At 39.0% G+C, this 26,290-nt stretch overlaps 1 protein-coding gene across 4 annotated transcripts in view; it reads right to left on the reverse strand.

Moving 5' to 3' along the window:
* Positions 1-26,290, reverse strand: part of SYNE1 (spectrin repeat containing nuclear envelope protein 1) — a 417,051-nt gene that overhangs the window by 152,640 nt on the left and 238,121 nt on the right. For all 4 annotated transcript variants that reach the window (XM_033094253.1, XM_033094240.1, XM_033094230.1 and 1 more), the window contains 18 exons: positions 26,089-26,235; positions 23,712-23,837; positions 22,143-22,319; positions 20,918-21,183; positions 17,178-19,338; positions 15,560-15,897; positions 15,207-15,351; positions 14,353-14,571; positions 13,341-13,600; positions 11,839-12,004; positions 11,341-11,496; positions 10,145-10,297; positions 9,353-9,535; positions 7,925-8,062; positions 4,118-4,303; positions 3,821-3,943; positions 3,399-3,581; positions 1,972-2,115 (listed from right to left, as the gene is read on the reverse strand). In XM_033094253.1, coding sequence (XP_032950144.1) covers positions 1,972-2,115; positions 3,399-3,581; positions 3,821-3,943; positions 4,118-4,303; positions 7,925-8,062; positions 9,353-9,535; positions 10,145-10,297; positions 11,341-11,496; positions 11,839-12,004; positions 13,341-13,600; positions 14,353-14,571; positions 15,207-15,351; positions 15,560-15,897; positions 17,178-19,338; positions 20,918-21,183; positions 22,143-22,319; positions 23,712-23,837; positions 26,089-26,235 — 5,271 coding nt within the window. The remainder of the gene's footprint in view (positions 1-1,971; positions 2,116-3,398; positions 3,582-3,820; positions 3,944-4,117; positions 4,304-7,924; positions 8,063-9,352; positions 9,536-10,144; positions 10,298-11,340; positions 11,497-11,838; positions 12,005-13,340; positions 13,601-14,352; positions 14,572-15,206; positions 15,352-15,559; positions 15,898-17,177; positions 19,339-20,917; positions 21,184-22,142; positions 22,320-23,711; positions 23,838-26,088; positions 26,236-26,290) is intronic.

A 26,290-nucleotide genomic window follows, 5' to 3' on the forward strand; every position in this document is an offset into this window, starting at 1 on the left:
AAATGGGACTTCCCCAGAAATGAATATATTATCAGTTATTTTTACGAGCTAAAGTCATCCATAAGGAAACTAGACTCACCTCAAGACTGAACTTCTATTAAACACAGATTGAAAACACAGGAAAAAGCATTCTTCTAAATTTTTATGTTATCATAAATCAGGCTTTCTCTACTCAGCACTTTCCTTCCGGTGTTTGTTTCACATATACAATGAGCCTCTCATAGGACTATGTCATTTTTGATGTGAAAATGTCTTCTAAATCACATGACAACACTAACAAATGTCTATACTGATATTTAGAAATGGGAGGAGAATGTGACAAAATGAACAGGTCCCTCAAGAGGAGCCTGGAGAAAGACAGGAGAAAGACGGTCTGAGTGCCGGCTCTATGACATTGGGCAAGTCACTTATTTTTCCGGACCATCATTCTCTTTCGTGCAGTGAGGGAGCCCACATAGTTCCTGCTACAGTGAAAAGTCATGGAATTTGGGGCCAAAGACACTAGATTAGAATCTAGTTTCTTTCAGTTACTAGATTTGGGAGCTCAGGAAGTCATCCAAAAAATCAGTTTCTGTTTTCTTATTAGTAAAATACAGATGATTTAAAAAAAAATCCTTACCTCACAGTGTTGTTATAAAGCATAGTGTAAAAGCTTTGTAAATTGTTTCTAAAAAACAAAACAAAAACTGTGGTAATGATAATTGTAATTCAAGAGAAGATTTTAAAAAACATTTTCTGTACTATTGTAGAAAAGGTTACAATCAAATTATGTATCTTGCAAAATGAGATTTAAAATAGCTTCAAAATAAATTTATAATATTTAGTCTAATGTATGAGTTATATAAACAGTGGTTTCAAATATTTGCAAGACATTTTCATTTATTCAATGGCATAAGAGAAACAAATAGTTAACATGATATCTACAGTGTAGGAGTAAATGTAGGTAGGATATTTATTGACACTATTTTGTGAATTATATGTAAATGTAAGTGATTGATGCATTGGCTGTGTCAAGATATTAAAGAATTGCATTTGGAGGGTGGGGGTGGTAAGATTTTCCATTGTTAAAAGGCAACAATTGAATCAGCTAAGACCCTCACTATAATATTTGGTTTGGAAACAGTTCGACGCTTTTATGATAACAAAGTTAAAATAGAACAAATGGAAATATAAACTAAATGTCCGTCCGTGGCACAGATAAATAAGACACCACCCCACCCTGAGTCACTTACCAAAATTCATGATGCTATGAGCCAGCCCCCAAGGAAAACAGTAAATGTGACCTATATAGGACTTGACATGTCGGGAAAGGAAATTCAATGCTAAGTGTCTTTGGGATCAAACACTCAAAGTCTATATATGATCTCTGAGAACAGGTCTGCAAAAGGGGTATCCAAGTCCTAAGGTCATGAAGATGCCAAAGGCACAAGGAAGGAGGCACATTCGAAAATAGGGAAGATGCTAACAGCCACAATCTGGAAATCAGACAAACAAACAGCATGGACCATTCTCTGATTTTGGTGAAAGGAGCCAAAATAACCAATATTTGAAAGAGCAAATGATTTCCTTTTTACATGAAATATCCCTTCTTTTTAAAGAGGGCGATCAAAGCAGCAAGCCGGAGCATCACGGTTTCTTGTGCGCTTTAAACACAGGCGTAGACTGTGTTTGGGTGTATTAACTGTGAGAATACAGGTGCAGAAGACAGTTCGTGAGTCCTCGCTGAGATACACCATGAATGACATGGAAAGAGGTTTTGGAATCAAGGAGGAGACTCATGCTACTGAGTCTTGGAAAAGATCAGCAAAAGTGGCCTTCACAATGCAGAGACCGCCGCCGATGCTCCCCAAGAACTGCACACATCATGTGCCGGACAGGGAGAGCCTTTCTCTTTCATTCACTAGAAACCAGTCGCATACTCGAATCAAGCCAGTGTCCTGCCCTCGACATTCGCTCACATTGCCCTCTTACCTCGTGCCGAGAGATCTGGGCTTGCAGCTCCTGGATGTTACTGGTGGCCACAGGCTTATCCTCAATCTCTCTGTGAGCTCCTTCTATCAGCTCCTGAAGGTGCTGCATTTCCTGCTCATACTGTTCATATTGTACCACAGCCTCCTTTGAAAACAAACAAACACATGATTTTCTTTCTGTATCAATAACTGTGCATGTGAGTCTGTGCTGCTGTCTGCCCAATTCTAGTGTTAACTCCTGTTTACATGTGTGTATAGGGAATAAAGAAAGGATGGGTGAAAACTCTAGATGATTCAAATCCTCAGAGCCTTCTCTCTAAAACATTTTGCCAAGATTATTCATGGACTCAAAGTAGTTAAATGGCTAGATCCTCTGTATACTATCCTGAAGTGGCAATGCCATGGTCAGAACATGGTAGGCAGCAGTAGGTAACACGTGATGATTTCATTTTCCACCTAAGAAATACTGAATACCGGGGGTGCCGAAAAAATGTATACAAGTGGACACGTTGGTCAACGTTGCTCAAGCAGTAGTTCCTGGTAATCAGAAGTGTCTGGACGCTGATGGTAACCACTTTGAGCACCTCTTGTAATTGCAGAAGTCAAACGTGACTTGTATTCATCTTTTGTTATCGGTATATATTGAGTGTTACAATTTTAATACAGTTTTCCTTTCTTAAAATATTTTTGGCACCCTCTCTCTCTATATATAAAGGCACTTGGTAGGTTGGTGTAGGAGATACAAAAATGAATTCAGCATGATTTCTGTCCTCAGGAATTTATCGTCTAACAAATTACAAGATAATATAAGGAGCAAGGATAATTGACCAAATAGGCCATTGGTGATTTAGTGAGAGGATAGGGATGCAATTTTTGGATAAAGACGGTAAAACATGAGTTGAAAAGAGATAAGAGATAAATAGTGTTATTTCTTCCTAGTCAATGCTTTTTCTCTTATTAGGTGAGGAGAGTAAAAGTGACACTTGGGTGTAGACCTCTCAGGCAAGAAAATGCATTCAGTGCAGCAATATAAAAAAAAAAAATTCTGTAATGTATGCTAGCAGTAAAGTCATATGCCCAGGTTCTAGATGCTTCTCAGATGAATAAGAGATAAAAATACACACTTGAATATAAAATTCACCTCTACGCGGTGTTCTTTATAAAAAAAAAAAAAAGTATCACTGAAAGATAGTTTTCAGCAACGGATGTTTTTTTTATAGAGCTTTCCCCAGTCTTTTGGGGTGATCCAAATAATAGCATTTCATCTCCTTATTTTATATAACCACAACAATCTGTCAAATTGAGTGCCCTGGGTGTGTTTTGATGGCTGAGCCCACACACTGCTAAGAAAAGAAGCCCGTGACTCCTGTGCTGTTGCTCTGTGGGCGTGGGGACAGCCTGCAGATGAGGTGGGCAGGCTGCACGTGCCTGCATGACATTGCACTGCTGGATGGCCGTGTGCTGCAGCCGGCTGGCCTCCTCCTGCAGCTGCACAGCCGCCTGGCAGAGTGGCAAGCTGGTGACCACGTCCTCAGGGACCCGGAGCGCGCTCTGGCACATCTGCACCGCATGGACCTTCGGCTTGAGTGACTCCATCTCAGACAGCAAATGCTGAAGGGAGAGTTCATACATCAAAAATTTTATATTAAAGAGCTTATCTCATCAGCCAGAGACACTAAATTATAGCTCTGTGTCTGTAGTAAGTGATAAACATCTTCCAAGGAATATTTTTGTTTTAAATAATGCATATGGTGCTAAGACTACCACTGAGTTTAGAAGTCATTTTTCCTAACTCTCCTCTTGCTTCAACATAGGTCCTCGCTCATTTCCGCTGATTGATGTTTGCTTACCTGTCGATGACAGAGCTGCTCCTTGAGACTAAGACGTCCCACTTCTGGAGAAGTCAGGGTTGCCTGGGCTTGCTCCAAAGCAACTTGTAAGTTTTTTAGCTCGGTTTCAAATTTTTTCATATCCTGCAGAATGAAAGCAACGTGCATGTCGGCATGTAAGCACTTGAAGTCCAAAGTCGAGGTGAAGAAGGCACTGCAGAGGTGTGCACTGTGTTCCACTATAAAACCACCATTGATTTTTTAACGATGGACTTTTCAATTTACATTATTATTATCATTATTGTTATTATTATTTACCTTGGCAGCATCTTGGAGATTCTGCAAACGAACTTTGATCATCTGCCGCAATTCCTCTGTCTCTCGCCCCAGTTCTGCCACTTGCTGAGACATTTTTTCTGTACAGTACACACTAGCAAGGTACTGTAACTTCTCAGTCATTGCTTCCAGATCACTGTGAATTTCTTCAGATTCTTCTAGCAGGGTCTAGAATGAATTATCCATATTCATGACACTGACAGGTAGGCAGAGAGGCACAGGTAATCAACACGGTGTGGTGTAAAGGCCGTCAGACTGGGAAGGGAGTAAGGAGATGTAACTTACACTTCCCACATGCCCTGTGTGGCTCTGTGTGCCTTACTGTGTTTAACTTTTGCAGCCCTATGCCTGCTGCCCACCTTCTGTTATCCCCATTTCACAGAAAAAGGAATCAAAAGTTCAGAAACCGTAAACAACTTACTGCGGCCACATGCTATTAAGTGTCAGACTGTAAGGCATAGGCTCTGCCCACCACGCCAAGCTACTCCCTGGTGAGGAGCAGGGCATGAGTGTTCCAGGAGTGGCGAGGTTCTGACACCTAGGGCGGCTTCATCAGGTCGCTTGACTTCCTCTTCTCATTCGTATTCAAATAATAGAGATGCTTTCCAAATCTCATAATCTATACCTAAGATCTAAGCTCATATTGAGCTAAGCACTGAGGGTAAGACAGGAGCATTACAAACAAACATAACACCTTTGCTCACTTGCTTTAAGTAAGACAAAGGGGCAGAAGCTCCCTTAGGACACCAAGAGGAATGAAGCACAGCCCTCGTCATTCAGGATGGCATCATCAATTGGGACTGATACGAGTGGATCAGTAATCCTAAAATCTGCGCTACACAAGTAGAGTGAAAGAGAAGGCAGGCTGAAAGAAATGGCATGTGCTGCTAGTTGCAGGAAGGCTGGGAGAGGGCTGCCTGGAAGAGTCACATCTGAGCTGAGTCAGAAAGACGTCTGCATTTTGGCAGCTGAGGAAGGAAGAGGAAAGACATTTCATGCTGAGGGAGCAGCATAAGCAAAGCACAGAGGGAGTGAGCATAAAATGCGCAGTGACGGGGGGTGTGATGTGTAAGGAGGAGACACAGGAGATGGCGCATTATTCTTAGGCAGCAGAGACTTAATTTTAAAAATGAAGCACATTGTTTTCTCACAATGAACGTCTTATATATACACGTAAAAGATTCCATAATCCCATACTTAAGGGAGAACTTTAAGTAAGCTACAACTGCTGCTACATTTGGGTATATTTTTAGGTAATTGAGATCATAACATACCTAAAATTTTCCATCTTTCTTTTTCACTTGACATTAGAACACATGCATTTTTCTCTGTGTGTACTGTTTTTGGATAAACTCCGGCAGCTTTCATTATTACGGCTGGCATAGGAGAGCTCCCCGAAACTGTGTCCAGGTTGAGTTCTCTCCTAAGTGTCTGTGTGACATAACCACGGATACCTGGTATCTGTCCTCCTGTGGCCCTCAAAGCCCTCAACCCAGCCAGCTGCCCAAGTCAAAAACACCTGGGTATCATCCTTGGTTTCTCCCGGCTTTTCACCCACGTCCAGTCTCTGGGGCCAGAATTCTAGTTCAGTAATACCCCTGCTATTTTCTTCTCTCAGCCTCCAAAGAAAGGCCCTTGTCATTTTCTACTGGGAAACTGAAACCACCTTCTCTTCATCACCTGTTTTCCAGAGGCTACGAAGTTATCTTTCTGAAAATACAAGTCTGTGCAAGACACTTGCCTGCAGAATATCTATCAAATGCTTCAGAGTGACATTAGGATCAAGCCCAAGTTCTTAACAGACTTTCATGATCTGTCCTTCTCTTCACTCTCTATTCTTATCTTACACCTCTTTCAGCCCTCCTCCAGACCTCCTCCTCCAACTGCACCCTCCAGTGGACCAAACAGAGCACCCCTTACTCTTACTGCTGGGATTTCAACACGTGTTTTTGTCTAAAACGCATTCCACGCAAGTTGGCGGCCTGCCCTTTGGGAGTCAGCCCAGCATCACCTTTTCTGAAGAAGGCTTTCTTATCCTTCCTCTCAAACCCGGGCAGTCTGGGTGGAAAGCCCTCCTGTGGGTCTTTCAGCACCTCAATCCCTCCACTTATCATATCCTGGTTATAATTGTCCAGATCTGTCTCTCTAGCTCCTTCCTCTCTTTAATTATCAACTCTCTGGGGGGCAGTGACTGGAATATTCTTTGTATTCCAAATGCCTAACAAAATTCCTAGCTTTGGAAAATACTCTACAAATGCTTGTTGAATATGTAAATGAGCATAAGAGCTATTTTTTTTTTTTTTTTTGATTTAAACAACACATATTTATTTCTCACTTCTCCGCTAAGAAGTCCAAGGTCAAGGCACTAGCAGATTCCGTGTCTGGCAGGGGGCTGTCTTCTTGCTGTGTCCTCAGGAGGTGAAAGGGTAAGAGAGCCATAAGAGCTATTTTAAAGAAAAAGTCTTCATGGTCATTATGAAGACTATATCATATTCCACTACATATATCCAAAAATTTACTCAGAAAAATAAGTTGACATTTAAGTTTTCTTTAAAATTCCACTGTAGTTATTAATACTGCATAAAATGTTTTCTACAGTTTGGACTACAGAGTAGGAACTTATTGATGAGCATGGTACATTTTGCTAATTGTTTTTCAGGGATTCTACCAAGTTCCCAGCAATGTTTGAGAGCTCTCACTTCCTTGGATATGAACTTTTAAAGAATGGTGTAACATGCTCTCTTTTAAATTTGCATTCCCAGATTTCTAATGAAGTTGAATATTTATTTTTTTCATTGCTAACAACCAGTTGTAACTTAAGTCTTGTCTGTTAATATATAAGCATATCCTGAAGTAGAAGACTGGAGTTGTTCAAGGAAGATTTCTTGAGAGAAGTGTGAGAGATTGATTAAAGAAGAAAGACTATGGATACGGAAAAATCAATTAGAAGCCTGTTGAAGCACCCCAAGAAGGAGAAAATGAGGCTTTGATCTAAAACCCTGTGAAATGGAATGGAACGGAAAAGGAAACGGATTTAAAAGATATGAGTATACATAAATCAGAATAAAAGAGAGAGAAAATTTAAAATACTCGAGGGTATCCATATAACATAAGTAAAAGTCATTCTGTATTTTATTGCAAGACACGGGGCTATTAGGTATCTCTATCTCATTCAAGCCTACGTTATAAAAGGATGACATAATTTCCTGGATGACATGACCGAGAGAAAACTTCAGAGGAAATGAAGTAATGCAGCCGCTCATGGCCGCCAGCTGCGCCTTCGTTCTGCGGCCTGGCGTCAGGCTGACGGAGGAGGTATGGGAGCTCTCGGTGAGCACCCACCCACATGCCAGGTGACGGGCTTGATGTGTGCACATTAAACCATTTGATGATTCTCATAATAATTCTGCAATGTAAATCATTTACATCTCTCTCTTATCGATGAGAAGACTGAATTCAGAGAGGCCAAGTAGTTCGCTCCAAACCACACAGCCCTGACCGGCAGAGCTTGATTTTCCCATCAGTCTGAGTCTGGAGCCTACATAATCTTCTTACATGTCACTACATCTCTTCACGTGGAAGAATTTTCCACCATTATCCCTGCATATAACTGTTTCCAAAAAGCTGCAGAAAAAGGACTGATTATCTTTGGTCTTGGGAAAGGGAAGTTTTTTATCTGGTACCTACAATAATTTTACATCATGGCCCTCTAAATTTTCTATCAGTCTAGCCAGTTAAATGAAATTACTCTCTTAGTTACTCTTTGAAAACTATTTTCCCCAAAGTTACCTGATGTGAAATGTATTGCTCCCGAAGTTGTCTTGCAGAATTCCAAGCAATCTTTCCATGCACCAAGACTTTAGCTTTGTCAATCCACTTCAAAATTAATTCAAGCATTTCATTGTATTCTTCTAAATGTGATGCTGCCTGAAAAATCATTAGCATTCAGATAACAAATGTAACCTCTGCTTCTTGAACTAGAAATCAGTTTTCTATCTCTCTTTGGATGCAATAATCCCAGGGGTTGATCATTATAATATCTGATATTGAAAGTGTTAACATAAGAAATGTCCAAACCTGTAGAGAATTTGTATGAGTTTATGTGAGCCAAACTGATGACATACGCTGGGGAGCAAGATCTTAAATGCTCTGGAGAACAACAGTTTTGCAGTTTCTTTTATGCTTTTGAAATTAAAGAGGGACTAAGGAAGATTACATGGAGGTGGGAGAAAGCAAGGTAGGGATTGGATTACATGATAGTTAACAAGATTATGTGCTCTATAGAGGGTGGTTTCCGTTTATTTCAAAGGTGTGTTAACCCAGATGCATAAGAACAATGGACAGGGCTGGCTTAAAACCTCTCACTAAAGAAGTTAGAGGCCTGGGACTGACTACCCACCATGACTAGTCCAGTTAGGAATTTGCGATCAGATTGCCCTGTACAGTTAATTTCCATAGAACCTACCCTCCTCTTTTCTTTTCATTCACCAAAGGAATCATGAAAAATCATGTTATTCTTAAAAATATTTTAAGGACTTCCTAGTGACTTTAGGATAAAGTCCAAGTTCTTAATATGTTTGACTAATCTGTCTTTTTGAAAAAATTCTCTAGTCTCGTCTCTTATTCATCTATCTAGATCCCTTCTATGCCTCCTTCCTGCCACACTCCACCCTTGCTGAGTAAAGAGGTCTGGTGAGGTCATGGCTGGCCAGCTTTCAATATTATAATTCATTGTTTGCCAAATTCTAATTTAACTTGTCCCTGGTTACAGAAAGAAATACAGAATCAACTATCAAAAGTTGAGTCTATCGTCAACAAGGATGATGGATGTATGACTTGAACCTATTAAGTAAATAATAGCTATTACATATATTTATGTGTCTCTATCTCTACCTCACTTTAAGATATTTGAATTCACACAAACTGATTTGTATTTAGATGAATACTCATTTTACAAAATACTTCCCTAGTTTATAAAACATTCACCCCAAAAGTACATTTATATGACCTTTGTCAATGAATTTCTACTATGGTTTGATATAAAATAAAGACAGATTTATGTCTAATTCTTAGGAATACAGGTGTGGTATGAAGTAAGTTACTCTTAAATTACTGTCATCATTATCAATATTATCTTTTTATTTATTTTCAAAAGAGCAAAACAGGTCATAGAATGTCTGCCTCAGAGGATTTTGATTACTGGCCTGGAAAACATACCTGACTGAGCCTGGAGAGCCGACTCTCGGCCTGCCTGATGGTCTGCTGGTGAAGTTCAGTTAGCTTTCCTATCTTCTTGGCCAGGGGCTTACCCAGTAGGTCATTCTGCTCCGAGAATTTTTGTACTGCTTCATCTAGCTCCATTAACTTTAAATTACAGGCACTTAATTCCTCTCCCAGCACCTAGATGGTCATCAAAATGACAGAACATTAGACTATAGAAAAATGAATTGCTCCAGATTTTCTAAGATCAGAAGCATGATATTTTTAATGATTTTTGTAGAAGCCAAATACTATTAAGAAGAATTCTACCATGACCAGGTCATTTCTATTTCTTCGGTTGGAAAGGCAGAGCAGGATGTTTTGCAACCTGGTGCTTGTTTCCTATGAGGCTGAGAGATCTAACATTTTCCTTCTGCCCCACCCAAAAAGGATTAGTCACTTATCCAAAGAGGGAGAACAGATTCAACTCCAAGAACATCCTTCATTTTGGAATTGAAATACTTGTATTCCTAAATCATTATGTAGTTCTTTGACACTCCTCCCTTTTACCCACCCATGTATCTATATTTATTAATACAGTTCAATTATGATGGTAAATTATACCATGCAATTAGATTTACGCTATTATATTTATAAAATGTCTTTATGGCATGTCTTTACTATTTGATGTTAATGAAGCTTGCTAATCAAGAAAGCTTTTTTTTTTCTATAACCCAAAAATAAACTAACTCCCCCAAATGTTGAATTTATTCAGTAGCACCTCTTTTGCTTCCACTTCTCTTTCCTTACCTTTTGATCAGTTTGAGCTTGAACTAAATTATCTGTCTTTGCCCTCAGCTTAGTCAGAATAGTTGTGAGATCTTTGGCTATCTTCTGAATTTGCCGGCTGAACTCCTGGCTGGTGGCCTTGTTCTGTTCAACTTCTTTTACTTTGTCCTGGATCTAAATAATCAACAAGAACAGCCAAACCAACCCTGGTTAAAATTGGGTAATAGATCCTAAAAACGTTAATCTGGAGATATTGACGACAGATTTCAGGTAGTGACTACTGCTTTGGCATTGCTGCACTTTGTCCAACCAGCCTCATGCAGTTACAAATAAATGCTTGTGGCTCCATGGAGCTTTACTTCCCCCTATTTTCATGCAAGCACTAAACCTCTTCCTCTGCTGTTTCAGCAAAGGAACTAGCAATGAACGTACAGTGATTCGCTCATCAAATGTTTACAGAATGTCCATAGATGGCAGTGTAGATAGTTGAGTCTGAATCCTATTTTTTTCTCTATATACTAACTTTGTGACCTCGAGCACACAGACTTCTCTAAGCCTTTTTCTTCATAAAACAGAAAACACTTCCAGATAACCGGAGGCACACAAAGTTGTTTCCAGCTACCTTTTCATAAGTAGCTGTTAATGATATGGTAACTTTTCCTGACTTTCCAATTACATCCATATAGTACGGCACAAAAGCATTAAGCACATCCAATGGAAAAGAAGGTGAAAAAGAACAGTTAACATTTATAATTTTCTAATGGCTTTGGTTTGATTTGATAACATTCATACTTTTGCTTATAATAAAATGCTAAAGAGAAAATGGGAAATAAATGTTTTGTTTATATAAATGAAAGGCTGAAATAACAGAAGAGTGTCTGGCAGACTGGGTACTAAATAATATTTGTTGAACACATTGATATATAGCTTATTTTTTTGTTGTTTCTTTTTTTTTTTTTTTAGAAAAAGATGAGGGAAATCAGGTAAGTTATCTTTAACTCTATGACATTGTTTATATCTATGATTATCTGATGTGGTGTTTTTCTTTTGCCTACAAACAAGATTTCTAATTTAATATTATTGTTTTATGCTGAACTGTTTTTTTACTCGGTTTCCATGAAGATATAATTATGAAAATCAAAAACTCCCTTACAAGAATATTGAGCCTCTAAAAAAAAAAACTAATGGAAAGGCACTCTTCTTGCGTGTAGGTTTACCTGATTGTGAATAGTTCCTAGGTCCGCTGCCACCTCAGCTAACTGAAGGGAGAGGTCAGACGGTAATATAGTATAAAGACCCAGGTACTTGTTTTTCTGTTCTTCGGCCACTTTCTCAATGTTCTGTCGGTGATTTGTCGCTTCTGTTAGGAGAATCTGAAGAAAAGATCAAAACGAGAAATTTCTGGGAGCCTAAGGACATTTTCATGGGTACAGAGACAAGACGACGTCTTGTTCATCAATATATGATTCGTGTGGAATTAGAGAAACACCTTAAGAAAAACCAAATTTTTGTCAGTCTCTGAGTAAGAAACATGACCACTTTATAAAGAACAAACAAAAATCCCATGACATAATACTAAAAGCCTTTATAGAACACATTTCGGAAAATTTTTAATTCAATAGTTTGTTGAATATAAACAAACGTGTCTGATTAAAATCAAAGCAATTTTTTTTTTTTTTAAGTGATGGGTCTAGGAAATGAGGAGAGCTTTGTACCTGAAGTTCTTCAAGTTGATCATCTATCTCTATTGTTGGATTCCCCAGATATTCCTTTGTTTCCTGAACCCAAGATTTCACAGAATTGATTTGAGTCTCCACCACTTCTCGATCCTTCAGCTCTTGCTTTATCACCTTTCCATTTTTCTTCACTTTCTCCTGCATGCTTCAGAAATATTAAAGGGAGAAACAGAAGTGAATTTGAAACGAAAAGAACCCTCTAATACACAGCATTATGTTACCAAAAACAGACATTTAAAAAGGTGAAACCTCATATCCTTTTTGCAAGCAAACACATTTCCCTACACCTGTCAGATAATTTTCAGTAACACTTAAGTTCAGTTCAAGTATAACAGAAGAATATACATCATTTGGAGTGAATGACTTATCCCTGGAAAATTGAGGATTGACACACTCCTGTGTCACTAAATTGTAATTAATTTTCCTGTCTAACGTAACCTGGACATAGCTTGCTTGTTTATTTCCTCTTTGGAAATCTACTCAAAAGGTACAGAATCATCAGCATTTAAAAGTAATGTGCAATGGGAATATTTGTGGCTATTAGAAACCAGTCTTTAAATAAAGAATCAATATTTGGAAATTTTACAATTAATAATGTTCAACATCCAAATTGTAAGTCTTTATTTGAATTGACATAAATTTGGTTAAAAAGTTTAAATAAGTGGAGTCAGATGATCCTGAATTCACCTAGAAGTGAAAGAGTTGAATATAGGATACGTATGAATAATATTGGCCAATATGGAAGTTAAATTATCTATTGACATTTCTTCTCTGGCCCAGTAAATGCATCAGGCTAATTATATTAAGTTTTACTTCCTCTATCTACTAAGTTCACTACCAGTAAATGGCTTATACACCCGGATTTTGGTATCATCCTTGCTCCAATCTCTTTGTCATCCAATTCAGCCAATGAGTTATCAAGCTTTTTCAAAACGAGGTTCTAAATAGCTCTCAACTATTTACCTTTCAAACTCCATTTCACCCAACAGTTCCCTGAAAGTGATATGCTTACTTCTAAGCTTTCTTACGTGCTATTCCCATTTGCAAAGCTCTCCTCCCACCTCACTGCTCCAGTCAAGCCGGCTCTGTCTTTGGCTTCAATACCCCTTCTGAAGGAGGCCTTCCTTGATTGCTTTCCTAGCTTAGTTGCTTCTGCTTTGTGCTCCTTTAGCCCCCTTTCCATGCTTTACCTAAATGGCTTCTGTAGTTGCCCATCTCTGCTGTTTGACTGTACGTGTAAATAGCATGAAGGTACAGACTGAATCTGTTCCGTTCCTCCCTGTATTTTTAAATATTGCTAGATGTGTGTTTGGTAGACAAATAATCGGAGAGTTAAGAAAAATGAAAAGCATGGGTGATGGGAACAGACACCCCCATTTTCAGGCGGAATGATGGAGCATCCCCAGTCTCTAATACCACATTTATCCCTTTGGGTCATGGCCAAGTTTAGTAACAGAGAGTGAGAGCAGATATGTAATTACTTCAGGCACCGATCCTGCATCGCTGTGATTTCCTGCACGATGGGTGGCTCTTCTCCAGGAGACGGCATGGTACCCTCTGGGAGCAGGCTTAGCGCTTGTTGTCTCAGCATGCCTAAGGTCGACTGCTGCTGTTCCAGCTCCAAGACGAATGTGTCATGACATTCAAGAAGAGTTAAGAGTTCTGCTTTTGAGGCTTTCTCGGCTGAACTTCCGGGTAATTTATCTTGCAACTGGTCAATCATTTCAGTGGCTTTTTTAACCTGATGAAGAAATGTACATACTATGAAGTTCAAAAAATGCCACATTTGACACTAATGCATTGAAGCATGTTAAAGATGATGGTGCAAACTCTAAATTGCAGGAAACTAAACCCCGAAAAATCTTAACATGAAAGGAAAGACCATCTCTATAGTCCTGGGCTTAAAGCTTTAATCTCAGAATAATATCAGGGCAATCAGAGACTGCACAACATAGAAAACGGTTTTTCCCCCATTATTTATTTATTTATTTTAAACTAAAAGAGAAATGAAAAATTCTTCCCAACATTTAAGTTAACATGAATGTGTCTCTGAGTTATAAAGGAAGATGGGGCTTAAAACATTGAACCCTACTTAAAAGATGAAAGACATTAAATATAGGATTTGGGAAATGAGTTAAATTCCTGCTCATTCCAAGCAAAGAAAAAGTATTGGGTGCTTTTTCAGGGCCAGGTAAGAACGTTTCACTAAGAGTTTAGCAAATGGAGGGAAAGTGGATTTGTCCTCTTTTCAAAATTTAATTTCTTGGTTTTCTTATTAAAATAATAGGACCGTGACTTAGGACTACATTGTGCATTGCCTATTGTATTTTGTTTCATAATTTGGTTTTCATTGAAATAGACATGAAAAAAAAGAGGCTCTTTATTGCCACAATGCTTATTTCAAAGGAAAAAAAAAGATCAAAATACTGTTTTCAAAATGTACTTTCATCGGCGAGGAAACAATAATTTGAGCCCATCCATAGTGGGAATTACCTTCGTGTTCAAGTTCTTCCACTCGTCCACTGCATCTTCCAGGATCTTCTCCTGGTCCTGGGCCACAGCACGGAGACGCGCCCAACGCTGCCAGACTGTAGTCATCGACCTGCCTATGGTTGCTTTGCTGGCATCATTTCCAGATTTTTCCAACAGTGAAGTTTTATCCTCTAGGGCCACAATTTTCTCATGGAAAGAGTTAACTACTGACACTAAAGCCTGGGGTTGGGGGAGAAAAAGAGAGGTTGTGGGAGAGATTTTTTTCAAAAGTTCTATGGATTTGGGTAAAGCCCAAAATTACCTGCAAAAGGAAACGTTCCTAGATATATTCATTTTCCTCTGGTGACTCTTACTTTTATACTGAATTATTAATTGAGTTAGGCTTGGATTTTTTAAAGAGGTAAGGTCAATATGTATTTATTAAAAACAAAAGTTTATTTGCTGCTTGAGACGACATTCTCCAATTTTTAAAAAGCAGCAAAAATGTAAGTGAACTGAATTTACTATTTAAGGATGTTGTAGTCTTCCATATATTGCTGCAATACATGGAGACTCAGCTATTATTTGAATAATCTGATTTATCACCAGAAAGTACACTATATCAGAAACAATTGTTCTGAATGTCTCTTTTTAAACTTAACTATACATTTCCAACAGAAATCCTAAAAATAAAATTTAAAAAAGACAGATTTAATTAAGTTAAACTTGCTATGAAACATGGTTATACGTATCCTTCTCATATTTAAGGAATCCAGGTAGAAATGAAGATTTATTGACCTGATTCTGGAACTATCATAGTACAAAGACCCATTACAATTGCAATGAAAGGGCATTGAAAACAACTGTGAACTCACCTTGTGTTCTGACAATTTTTCTTCCGCTTCATGACTAGAAGAAGTCTTCAATAAAGAAAATTCAGACAATTTCTTTTCTGCATCATTCATCAATTCGATAACCTCTTCCCTTGCTTTCTGATAATCCTGCCACTGAACTGCACACCTTGAAAAAGTCCAACAAAAGTCAATCAACAACATCAAATCACATATGTCTATGCAGAACTCTGATGTAAATAGGTATAATGATACTTAGAGAAGAATGAATTCACATACTAATGTACATCATTAGTATATTCCTGTTTTCCGTGTGAAAAGTCATTTCAAAATGCATTATGTTTTGATAGAACATAAAGATTAAAACGAGTCAATACCTCTGCAAGAGATCCCGCTGGGTGTGTGATTCCTGGATTAGCCTCTGGCTCTTCTGTTCCAGGGAGGACATTCTCTGTGCTAGGTCTTCTTTTCCAGTTACTTTGATGAATGGGTCCAGGTTGGCTACGATGTCTTTGAGCTCCTCCAGATTACTCTGGAACTGATCCTCTGCACAGAAAAATTCCAGGTGGCTTTTGAGACTTTCCTCTGCACTCTCCACATCGAGGCCACTGCCTGCCAGCTGTACCATTTCATGGGCATCCTCCAGCCAGTCGTCAGCTGCTTGGAACACTTGATAGTACCTTTGGCATTGACTGTACACCTGCGTCAAGGTAGCCTGAAACACAGTAATCGAAAACACATCAACTCATCCATTGCAACGTGTTTGTAGGAAATAGTTTAATTTTTCCATTTCTTTCCCAGTCCTCTGTCCCATAGATGCACGCGTATGAGTGAATTGAGAAGCTGGTGGACTTTTTTTGATATAACCCATTATTATCCTTTATTTTTCCTTCTGCTAATCTTGTTATAATTGTATTATTATCGTTACAATAACTAAACAAAGACAGAAATGAAATAGAAATTTATAGTGGTATTTTGACTAGTTCTGAAACTTCCCTCTGTCTCTAATATATATAATATTTTATATACATATGTATATGTATATATATATATATAGAGAGAGAGAGAATTATATATATGTGTGTGTATATATATATATATATATATATATATATGTATATATAATGCTTAGTAATATGTGGCAGACTGAATATTTACCAAAGTGAAATAATGGCTCAGTTGGTTAGAAGTATATTAACAGCAGTAGGAATGTAAACTGGTGCAGCCACTATGGAAAACAGTATAGAAGTTCCTGAAGAAATTACAAAGACCTACCATATGATTCAGCACTCCCACTTCTCGGTATTTACCCAAAGGAAACAAAGTCATTATCTTAAAGAGATATCTGTACCCCCATGTTCCATGCATGCTCTCATTCCTTTGTTATCTCCAAGTAAAGTCATGATGAATATTCTAGTCTTGCTTCTATGGTACTACATTACAGAGAAGCAAGAGAACATGAAGCACTGTTCCCTGAGAAGGGGTGAAGAGATGGGGCAACTTATGGAGAGCCCAGAAAAACACACGGTTGGCATCAGGGTGGGGCTGTATCATCCCCCTGCCTCTCTCCATTTGGAGTCTTCATCCAGTGCTAATCTTAGAAATGCCAGGTTTCACATTATTTATAAAAGGCATCACTAAGTATTCATTGCTAATTAAATAATGTTATTATTAATGTACTCACTACGGCATTAATTCTGTTAGTGCTTTATCCTTTACTCTCTCTCCTAAAGGTGAGAGACAGCTGAGGTCACTGAATTATAACTAAAGTGTCAACAGGGAAATCACATGAAATGGATAGCAGGTGCATAAACGATAAAAACATCCTGTCCAGTCACTGTTGAAAATGAAGCTACCTACGAAGTATCAAAAAAGAAATATTTAAGGAAGCATTTCTAACCAAAAGAAAACAAAAACCAAGAGATTGCTCACACGTGTTTACAAATAAGCAGAGTGGAGAGAAGAAAAGAGAAGTTCCACGAGTATTACACCCACCTGTCTGGTGCGTAAAGCTTCCTGAACGTTCCCATCCAGCTCTGAGAGTTCAGTGAGGGTGCGTTGTAAATCGGCAGAAATCAGCTCCTTGGCTTTCGCGAATTTCTCCTTCTCCCTGTTGCTCAGGGCATTCACGATCCTCAGACTAGACTGTATCTCTTCCTGATGAATTTGGACCTTTCTGATCTCCTCCTGGATGTCCCGTAGGTTCGGGTCCAGGCACAGCGGCCCACTCAGTTCTGCCTTCACGCTCCTCAGCCAGTCCAGGGAGCGGCTCAGCTCGGTCTGGAAGTCTATCCTCTGCACCATGCGGTTCTCACACTCTGTCACCGTCGCGCCGATGGCAGAGGTCAGCAGCTTTACCTCCTCCTGCCAGGACTGGATCCGATGCTTGGCTTTCTCATAAGCAGAGGGATCAAGGTGTGAAACAAGCCCTTCGAGGTGCACAGTCACTTGCTTCAGTAGAATTGCTGAGTCCTGAAGGCTTCCTGCCAGCGAGTGGTACAATTTGAGCTTCTCCTCTGCAGGAAGCGTCTCCTCGTTAACTTCAGACTGCTCTCTTTTCACAGCCTCCAGCTGACTCTGTAGCTGATGGCACATCTTCTCGTGCTCTTGATAAGCACTGGTCGTGTCTTCTAATAAGCTAACCCTCTGTTCTGTTTGTCGCTTCAGCCTGTGGTACGAGGTGACAAGGTGCCGCATCTTGTCTGGCTGCCAAGGCTGACCGGTGCTGCGAAAACTTTCTTTCTTCTGGTTCAGTTCATCCACTGCTTCCCCGAGGCCTGCCACCTCTTCCAGAAGAGCTTGGCAACCATCCCGAAGGGACAGAGCCTCTTCAACGACCAGGTCGGTGGGGACTTGGCTCATCTTTAAGAACTGGTCTTGGAGTTCACTCAGAGACTGGGTTGTTAACTCAATCAAGGAAGCATATTCTTTCCGAGCGAGAATTGTCTCTTGGACTTTGTAGAACTTGTCTTTTGCCAAGGCAACGATGACATTAAATTGTAGGGGCAGAGCATTCAGCTTTTCACTGAGGTAGGAGTGATCGACTTCATTCAGCGAAAGCAATATCGCCTGCCCGGTTCTCTGCAGCATCAGTAGGAGATTTTCATATTCTGGAGATTGCTCGAGAATGTGTTGGTATTTGGCCAGTTGTGTATGGAGCTCAGGGCTATCATTCATTAGGTTGATTTCAGGAAACGTAACAATATCTGCTTGTTTTAGCCAGTGACAAGCTTTATCAAAATCTTCCTTAAAATGCTTCCTAGAAACTAAATTTTTCTCCAGTTCTTGTAGCCTATGGCTACACTTCTGCAACACTGTGTCGTAGACACTCTGCAATTCCTGAAGCTTCCCCAGGACCTCACTCTTTTCCTGCTCGGTGGCTCCTTTCATTAGTTCCCGACCCTGGGCCCAGAGTCCAGTGACCTCGTTCTGGTACGTCTTGAGGCTGGCTTGCGCACTCTTACATGTTTTCACTTGTTTGCTCACATCATCCGGCAACAGGCAGATATGCTCTCGGAACATGATCTTCCGCTCGTGTTGCTGAATTTGGCTGGTTGCCTGGAACACTGCCATGAGAAACTGGGTTTTCTCGGATAAGGTCTTGTTTAAGTACTTTCGTCTCTGGCCCACCAAGTCGCTGAGACAATTCACATGCCTTTGTGCATCCGAGAGAGCCTTCTGGATCACCTGCCGCTCATTCAGGCCCAGGTCCGCCATCACCCGGTCAGCGTCCTTGGTGAGTGCTTTCAGGAGCATCTGTTTGGCCTCCAGCTCACTGCACATGGTGAGGTGATCCATGAGAAGGTTCTGGGTCATATCAGGCGGGGGGCTCTGCTTGAGGGCCTCAGCAATGTTGGGCTGTTGCTCTTCCGCCCACTCCATCAGCTCCTGAAACCTGGCCTGCACCACTTTCAGCTCCTCCAAGTTGGTGCCTGACACTTGGATTTTCTGTTTAACGAGGTCCTCCAGCTGAAACCAACGCTGTTCAAGGTGACTCGTCTGTTCTTTGACTAGTTCTCTGTCATCTAAGTTTAGATGCTCTATCATGTTCTGCTTTTTCTCTTTCAGATCTTCAATGGCTTGCTTCCTCTCCTGCAATGCCAAGGCTAACGTTTTCAAAGCCTCCAGGTGGACAGCTGTGCTCTCTGCATCGGACCTATAAATATATGAAAGACATAAAAGGATCAGCCAACTCAGTAGCCATATTTGTTCACGCCGTGTTCTATTACATTTCACCATTTCCTTTAAGTGGATGTTCTCAGCTTAGAGTCGCTCAGTTCATGGTTTATTGACACAGGTGCTGTGATGATTATGGAATCCAGAGCCCATATGTTTCTATATCAGAAGTTGAACTGAAACAAATTGCCTAGATACTTCTCTATGCTTCTTCCGGCCCCTGTTGCCCTCCCAACACATCTAACACATACTTTTAGCTCCTCCCTCTGCCCCTCTAAACTGAGCAGGATCTGCATATCAGCAAGCCCCCTGGATAATTGTGTAAACACTCAACATTGAGAAGCACCGATTGACTGCAGTCTTGAAAATGGCACTGAAAGACATTAATAAGTGACCCACGATACATGTGCTTTCCTGTGAGAAGGTGCTTTAGGCAACAATAGAAGTGCTAGGTACTACAGTCCACAAGATACAGCCAATGACTCTGTCAGCTACTCATTTGTATGCTGAGACATTTTTTATTTGTCATTAGAAATCTTTAAAACTAACTGTAAAATGCAAAGAATTCTCATCCCTTTGACTACAAAACACATGAGAAAATGGAATCTTACAGTCTCTTCCATTTACAGAATGACCAGTTCAAAGTATGAGAAACAGGATTGGGAGGCACATGGGAGTTCTGTTTGGGGCATGTTAGTTCTGAGGTGCCTGAGGCCCACTGATAGAGGTTCCTAGTGAAGGCCTGAAACATGGGCTTTTGCTAATATGGGCTTTTGACTGGATTTACCCTGAAGACCAGTAAAATGTTAAGCATTAAGGAAAAGTTCTGTAATTAAACCATAAAATTGTGTACCCTCTCCAAAAAAAACCACTTGATTTACCTCTATCTAGAATTGTGTTTTGATGTTCAGTTTTAGTTGCTGCAAATCAATAAATTTGGGCAGAAGACGTACAGACTTTTATAATTATAGTGATCAGAAGTATAGAAAGATTTCCTTATCAAGACCTAGTGCATGTATATGTAGGGCGTGAATTCTTATTTTTCAAAGAAAAAGCTAAGAGGAACTCAATCACTATAAAATTACAAAGGACACATATTCATTGACTTTGATCTGTTCACTGATTTCTGGAAAACCACCAACAAATGCAAGACAAAACTGGATTGAATTACTTTACAGAGTTGCTAAGAAACCATGGAACATATAGATTCAAGAAAGATTTACTTCGTGAATTCATAGAGGATAGGATAGTCCCATAACTGGTAATTAAACCAAACTTGACATATTCTTGTGATATTCTTTGAGGTCACAGAATAATGGTCTTTGGAATATTCTTTGAGGCCACAGAGAAAAACGGTACTATTTTCAAACATTTTCCTTTAACCCACCGGTTACATGAATATTGAGCAGAAAAACCATAACTCTATATCCATATAGTTTCTACCAGTGTTTTATCAATAGTAATCATGAGAGGCAATAGATATTAAAAATGTAAGTAAGACATTTTACATTTTATAGAAATTAAGGAATTTCTGGCTTAAGATTTGGTGATTCACTTACCTGGCTAAGTTATCCCATTCTGTAGTAAATTTTTCCAAGAACGCTTCGACAATATTCATACAGTCATGGTACTCTCTTGTTCTCTGAAGATCCTCTTCCCTTTGCAAGCACAGATTGGTAGCCTGATGGCACAGATCTAGCCACTGATCATTTAAGTGACTGATTTCCTTGTGTTCAGGAGACTCCTGCTTCTCGGTTAACTGATTCACCTTTTCTGTAACAGTGGTGACTGAGACCTGTTTGCTCTGTAGTTTCTTAACAAAATCCTAAAGAACAACAACAACGACAAGATAAGGAACATGTACTGAAACTCCCCAAATACATATAGAGTGAAGCATAGATGTAATATGTCGAATGACTTTAAATAACTGAATAATGTATAAGGAATGGCTCCTAAGGGACAAAGAGAAAATCTGAAAATCATCATACCTCTTTACGAATATAAATTTCCAAGTTTATAAGAATCAAAGGGTAACTGTGGTATTTTCTTTTATTGTGTCACTTTGAAAAATGTAAGGAAAAACTGGTGAACACGAAACAATATACAGTCACTAAGGAAAACAATTAATATTTTATCCTAAAATGCCTTAGTTTCCTAAATATGTTTCAAGTTCGTGCTTTTGAGGAAAAAATAAAATTTATGTCATCTCTTTTTTTATCACCTTCTTTTTTTACACATATGCAAATATTCCAGTAGAAACTATAAATGGCTCACTCTCACAGAGAAAAAAAATCTTAAAGTTTGGTAAAAATCTGATATAACTTCCAATTAAGTTAACATACTTATAATAATTTTTTATTTCGTATAAAACTATACATATAGTCTAAATTATTTATGTTACATGTTAAATTCATTATATATTAGTCCACATTTTATATTTTCATTAATTAGTACACTTACAATTTTACAGCTTTAGATGAAATATTGTAATGAAAAATACTTGTGTTTATTTAGTGACAGAGTCTCCCGGTTCTGTCAACTAAACCACAACTGCCTTGCTCAAGAACAAAATGCAGAGTGAACGTCCTTTCATACAACTGGCCAAGTGGAGTTCCCCCCAAAATTTCTGAATGTTTCCTTTCAGATCTGTCCTTTCCTGGCACCAAAGAAAGATGGTTCTGAATCTATCTTACTCCTTAAATAGCTGTACTGATGTTTAAGGATGGACTGACGCACGCCCATCTTGGGCTTCTTGGTCTCACCTGGAGACACATTCATTCCTACCTTTACTTGGGAAAGCATGTTCTGTGCAATATTGAGCTCCAGTTCTGAGTGCCTCCTCTTCAGATTCTGCAGTTGCTGATCGGCGTCCTGGAGGTAAATCCAGAGCTCAGCCTTCATGTGCTTGATCTCTTCCCAGCCCTGAGTTAAGGTCTGTGCGTGGGCAAGCCTTTGTTCAATCTTGAGAAAACACAGAGGCAAAGTCAGCAGCAATAGATAGAAACATTTATGTCCAAAGGATGAGAGATGCAGTTCTTCAGCCTGTCCATGTACACAGGCCAACACACATGCAACCTTGTGCATATGCATGTGGGCACACATGTACATACACACACATACACACACACACACACACACACACACTGTGACAGATACAGAAAGAATTCCCTATTTGCTTCAAGGAAAAGCAGATTTTCCTTTTATATTCAGGTTTTCTACAGACTTTAAATATCTAGGACATGCCATACGAGTTCAATCAGTATTGTGACGCTCTAAGAAGTTTTTAACAATTTATTAGGTCAAAAACTGCCCTAATGGTTTTTCACATTGGGCATTTCAGTAGACATATCTGTTTGAATGACTCCTGAATTTTCTGTTAACTAGAAAAGACTTGTATTGCTCTCTACTGTATATTAGTTGATAGGTCTAATAAAACACCAAGTTTTTAATGTGTTGGATATATTTTTAGACATATTTCACTGGTTTTTGAAACCATGTAATTTATTTCAATAAATCACATCTGTAAAAAATGAATTATGTCATTTTTCATAAGGATTTAAAGATATTTGCTTTGATAACGTAAAAGTGAAAAAAACTATATTTTTATTAATTAATATCTACATTATTAACTTATTTTAATTCTTCAACAGTTTTTTCTTTAGATTATTTTACTAGTTTGTGGATATTTAATTAATTAAACACCAAAACCAAGTCTTATGTTTAAATTGTGAACCCAAGTGCTTTGCATTAGAGTGTAAGGCAGCTGTGGCAAACACATCGCCCTATGCTGCCATCTGTCTGCAGTGCATAGGTACTGCAGACTCATCACACTTTCCACTGAGCCCAGAGACAGCTTCAGAATCCTGAACACCACCCTCAGCCACTGCCAAGGGATTAGACGTGTCATGAGGAATGGCATGCTCTTTGCCATCCCTAACATAAATCAAGGATCAGGAATCCCTTTCATATTAAGAATTACCTAAAGAAAAGGATGAAAAAGGAGGGGGAAAAAACAAAAATAAGTAGAAAAATAGGAAGAGGAAGAGAAAATGATAATTAAAAAGAAAAGAAGAAAGGGGCACTAAGGACGAACAGATCAATGTGACTACATGTTTCAGTTCTAACTCAATGGTGTCAGTATCAGAGTGTACTTATTTTTCTGTGACTTAGTTGAAATTCAAATATCACTTTATTATAATGTCTGTAGGAGCGTTACAGTAAGAAAAATTCAAGGAGAGATATTTCCTTTCACATCTAACATTCAAGCAAGAGAATATAATAAAACAGACAGATCCAATGTAGTATTAGATTTTTTTTTTTTTTTTTTTTTTTTTTTTTTTTTTTTTTTTTTACCATTTGCTCTGTTTGTTGAATGTCTTTTGCTGTGGTTTTCACTGAAGAGTTTGACAAGTCACACATGGAGCAAAGGAGATCTAAGTAGGTCCTTGCTTGCTCCTGCAAAGCTCTGAAGTGTTTGACCTGAAACAAGAAAAAAATTTGTCAGAGTGAAACAGATGCAAGCTATATTTAGACAGCAAATCTTTGTACCATTTATTTGTTGACATTTCAAAAATAGTCTTGCTATGTTCAGTATTTACAACCCTCACAAATGACATATATTAGTGACTGGCAGGAAGAATTAAAAATATACCAGCACTGGCTCCATTTGTCCACCAGTTGCTTCTCATTGTAATTAAAGAAGTCTATACATATGGTCTGGGAAAGGGAAACACCCAAGAAACTTCTACAGTTTTTCCTGATTGAATGTTCACATTCTAACTTGTTCTCCATTTCAGAGAAAGAATCTTTAACCTACTCTGGCTACTTCTTAGCATGTTTTTGCATATTCTGGAGACATAAAGGTAAAGGTCATTGTGCATTTGTAGGCTTCATTGGAGTTTGGCAAAAATGCAGATGGCCAGTCTCCTTTTCTCTGCAGAAAGTGCATAGTGCTCGTCCCTCTCCATTGTCTAAAAAAGGCTTCTCTGGGTACATCTGAGAAACTCAGCAAATGTGCTTCTTTGAAGATAGTCAGATATGTAGGCCCTGTTTTAGATACGGGGCATAAAGCCATACACAAAATAAAACCTTTGTTTCCATGGAGCTTATATTCTTATGAGAGGGACAGGCTGTGATGGAAACAGGTGACCAGTTGTGAGGCTACTGCAGGAGTCAGATGAGAAGTGCTGCTTGCTTAATGGAGGGTGGTGGAGGGTGGAGGTGGTGAGAAGTGGTTTTGGGAAGGTGGTATTGCTGCAAGTGGTATAGGACAAAGTTGATCTACAGATATATTAGGTGATTTTCCAAAATCATGGTCGATAAGGAAGACTAATTTTTTCACTCCTACCTTAGTATCTTTTCCTCAGAACTGTATGGATTGCTACACACTGCTTGTGTAGATGGAATAAACACAGACCAACTTCCCATTGAGTCAAAAGTAGCACCTAAATTTGTATTCAGTGTACAAACTGACTGGTATTTCACTTCCAGTCAGTATCAGTTATCACTAGTCATTAACTAGGCTGAGATGATGGTTAGCATATCTTAGCAAGAAAATATTTTATAATTAGGTATATACATTTTTTAAAGATATAATAATATGGCTCACTTAATAGATTATAGTATAGTGTAAGTAAAAATTTTATATGAACTGAGAAACCAAAATATTTGTGGGGCTTGCTCTATTGCCATGTCTACTTTACGAAATCTATGATATCTCAGAAGTAATCCTGTATAAATAAGGTCTGAGTTTGCCAAAGCACCGCATTATGTACCTGTGACCCAGAGCAAGCCCAAACAGCTTTGGGAAATGAGAAGAGAATAAGATATCAGATATTTCTTTTTATCTTATAAATATATTTAACAAGAATAACAATTTAAGATTTATACCGTTGATCTGATTCCAAAAGTATTGGGAACAACTTACACATTGTCGGTGACAAAACAGTTGCAAAAGATCTTTGCTAAAATCAATTTCAAGGGCAAATCTGATCGGACTGTTTCCCACTCCCCCAGATTCCCATGCTGTGCCTTATAAAAATATTTGGCACTTTTAATGGAATCAAATCAGGGTGACATTTTCTTCTGGTAGTGGGGAACACATTATCATATATTTATTGTTAACCCAGTGGGAGGTACTGGGGATACACAATGCATCCTGGGACCATGACCAAATTGCAACTGCAGCCTGTCAAAGCCTGACCCCAGTCTGACACCACCTGAAGTTGTCAGGATGTCAGTAGTGGAATTCTCTAGTCACATATCCAAACAAGCCAACCACGAGCGTCAAGCTCAGACTTTATTCATGCAGGCATACCTCGGCGGTATCGTGGGTCGGGTAAGGTGAGTATCTCAATAAAGCAAGTCTCACAATTTTTTTTGTTTCTCAGTGCATATAAAGCTATGTTTACACTATATTGTAGTCTATTAAGTGTACTATGATAGCATTGTGTCTAAAAAACAATGTATATACCTTCATTAAAAACATTACTAAAAGAGGCTCATCATCATCTTAGCCTTCAGTGGGTCGTAATCTTTTTGCTGGTGGTTGCCACAAACCTTCAATTTGCGGGAAAAAACACCTGCAATAGCTGCAAAGTGCAATACAGGGAAGCGCAATCAAATGAGGTAGGCCCCACAGCCAGCACAGTTGGCATATGATAGGTACTTAATACATTTTCATTGAATGTCTGAGTGAATCACATAACATAAACTTTCCAGAGTCTACCACCTGCTTAACGGCTTCTGCCCTGCTAAGAGGTGGATGTGGGCTTGGCTTTAAATCCGGTTGGACCGTGGAAAGCCAGGCCTGGCACTGCTGCAGAGTGTCTTGTCGACTAACATGCCTCTGAAGTTCATGTTCCAAACTCTGGTACACCTGAAATAACACAATCACACTGCAGTTGTGAGAGCTGTTTTATATCTCTATAAAC

Source organism: Rhinolophus ferrumequinum, chromosome 3 (genome assembly GCF_004115265.2).
Source record: "Rhinolophus ferrumequinum isolate MPI-CBG mRhiFer1 chromosome 3, mRhiFer1_v1.p, whole genome shotgun sequence".
Classification (NCBI taxonomy): Eukaryota; Metazoa; Chordata; class Mammalia; order Chiroptera; family Rhinolophidae; genus Rhinolophus; species Rhinolophus ferrumequinum.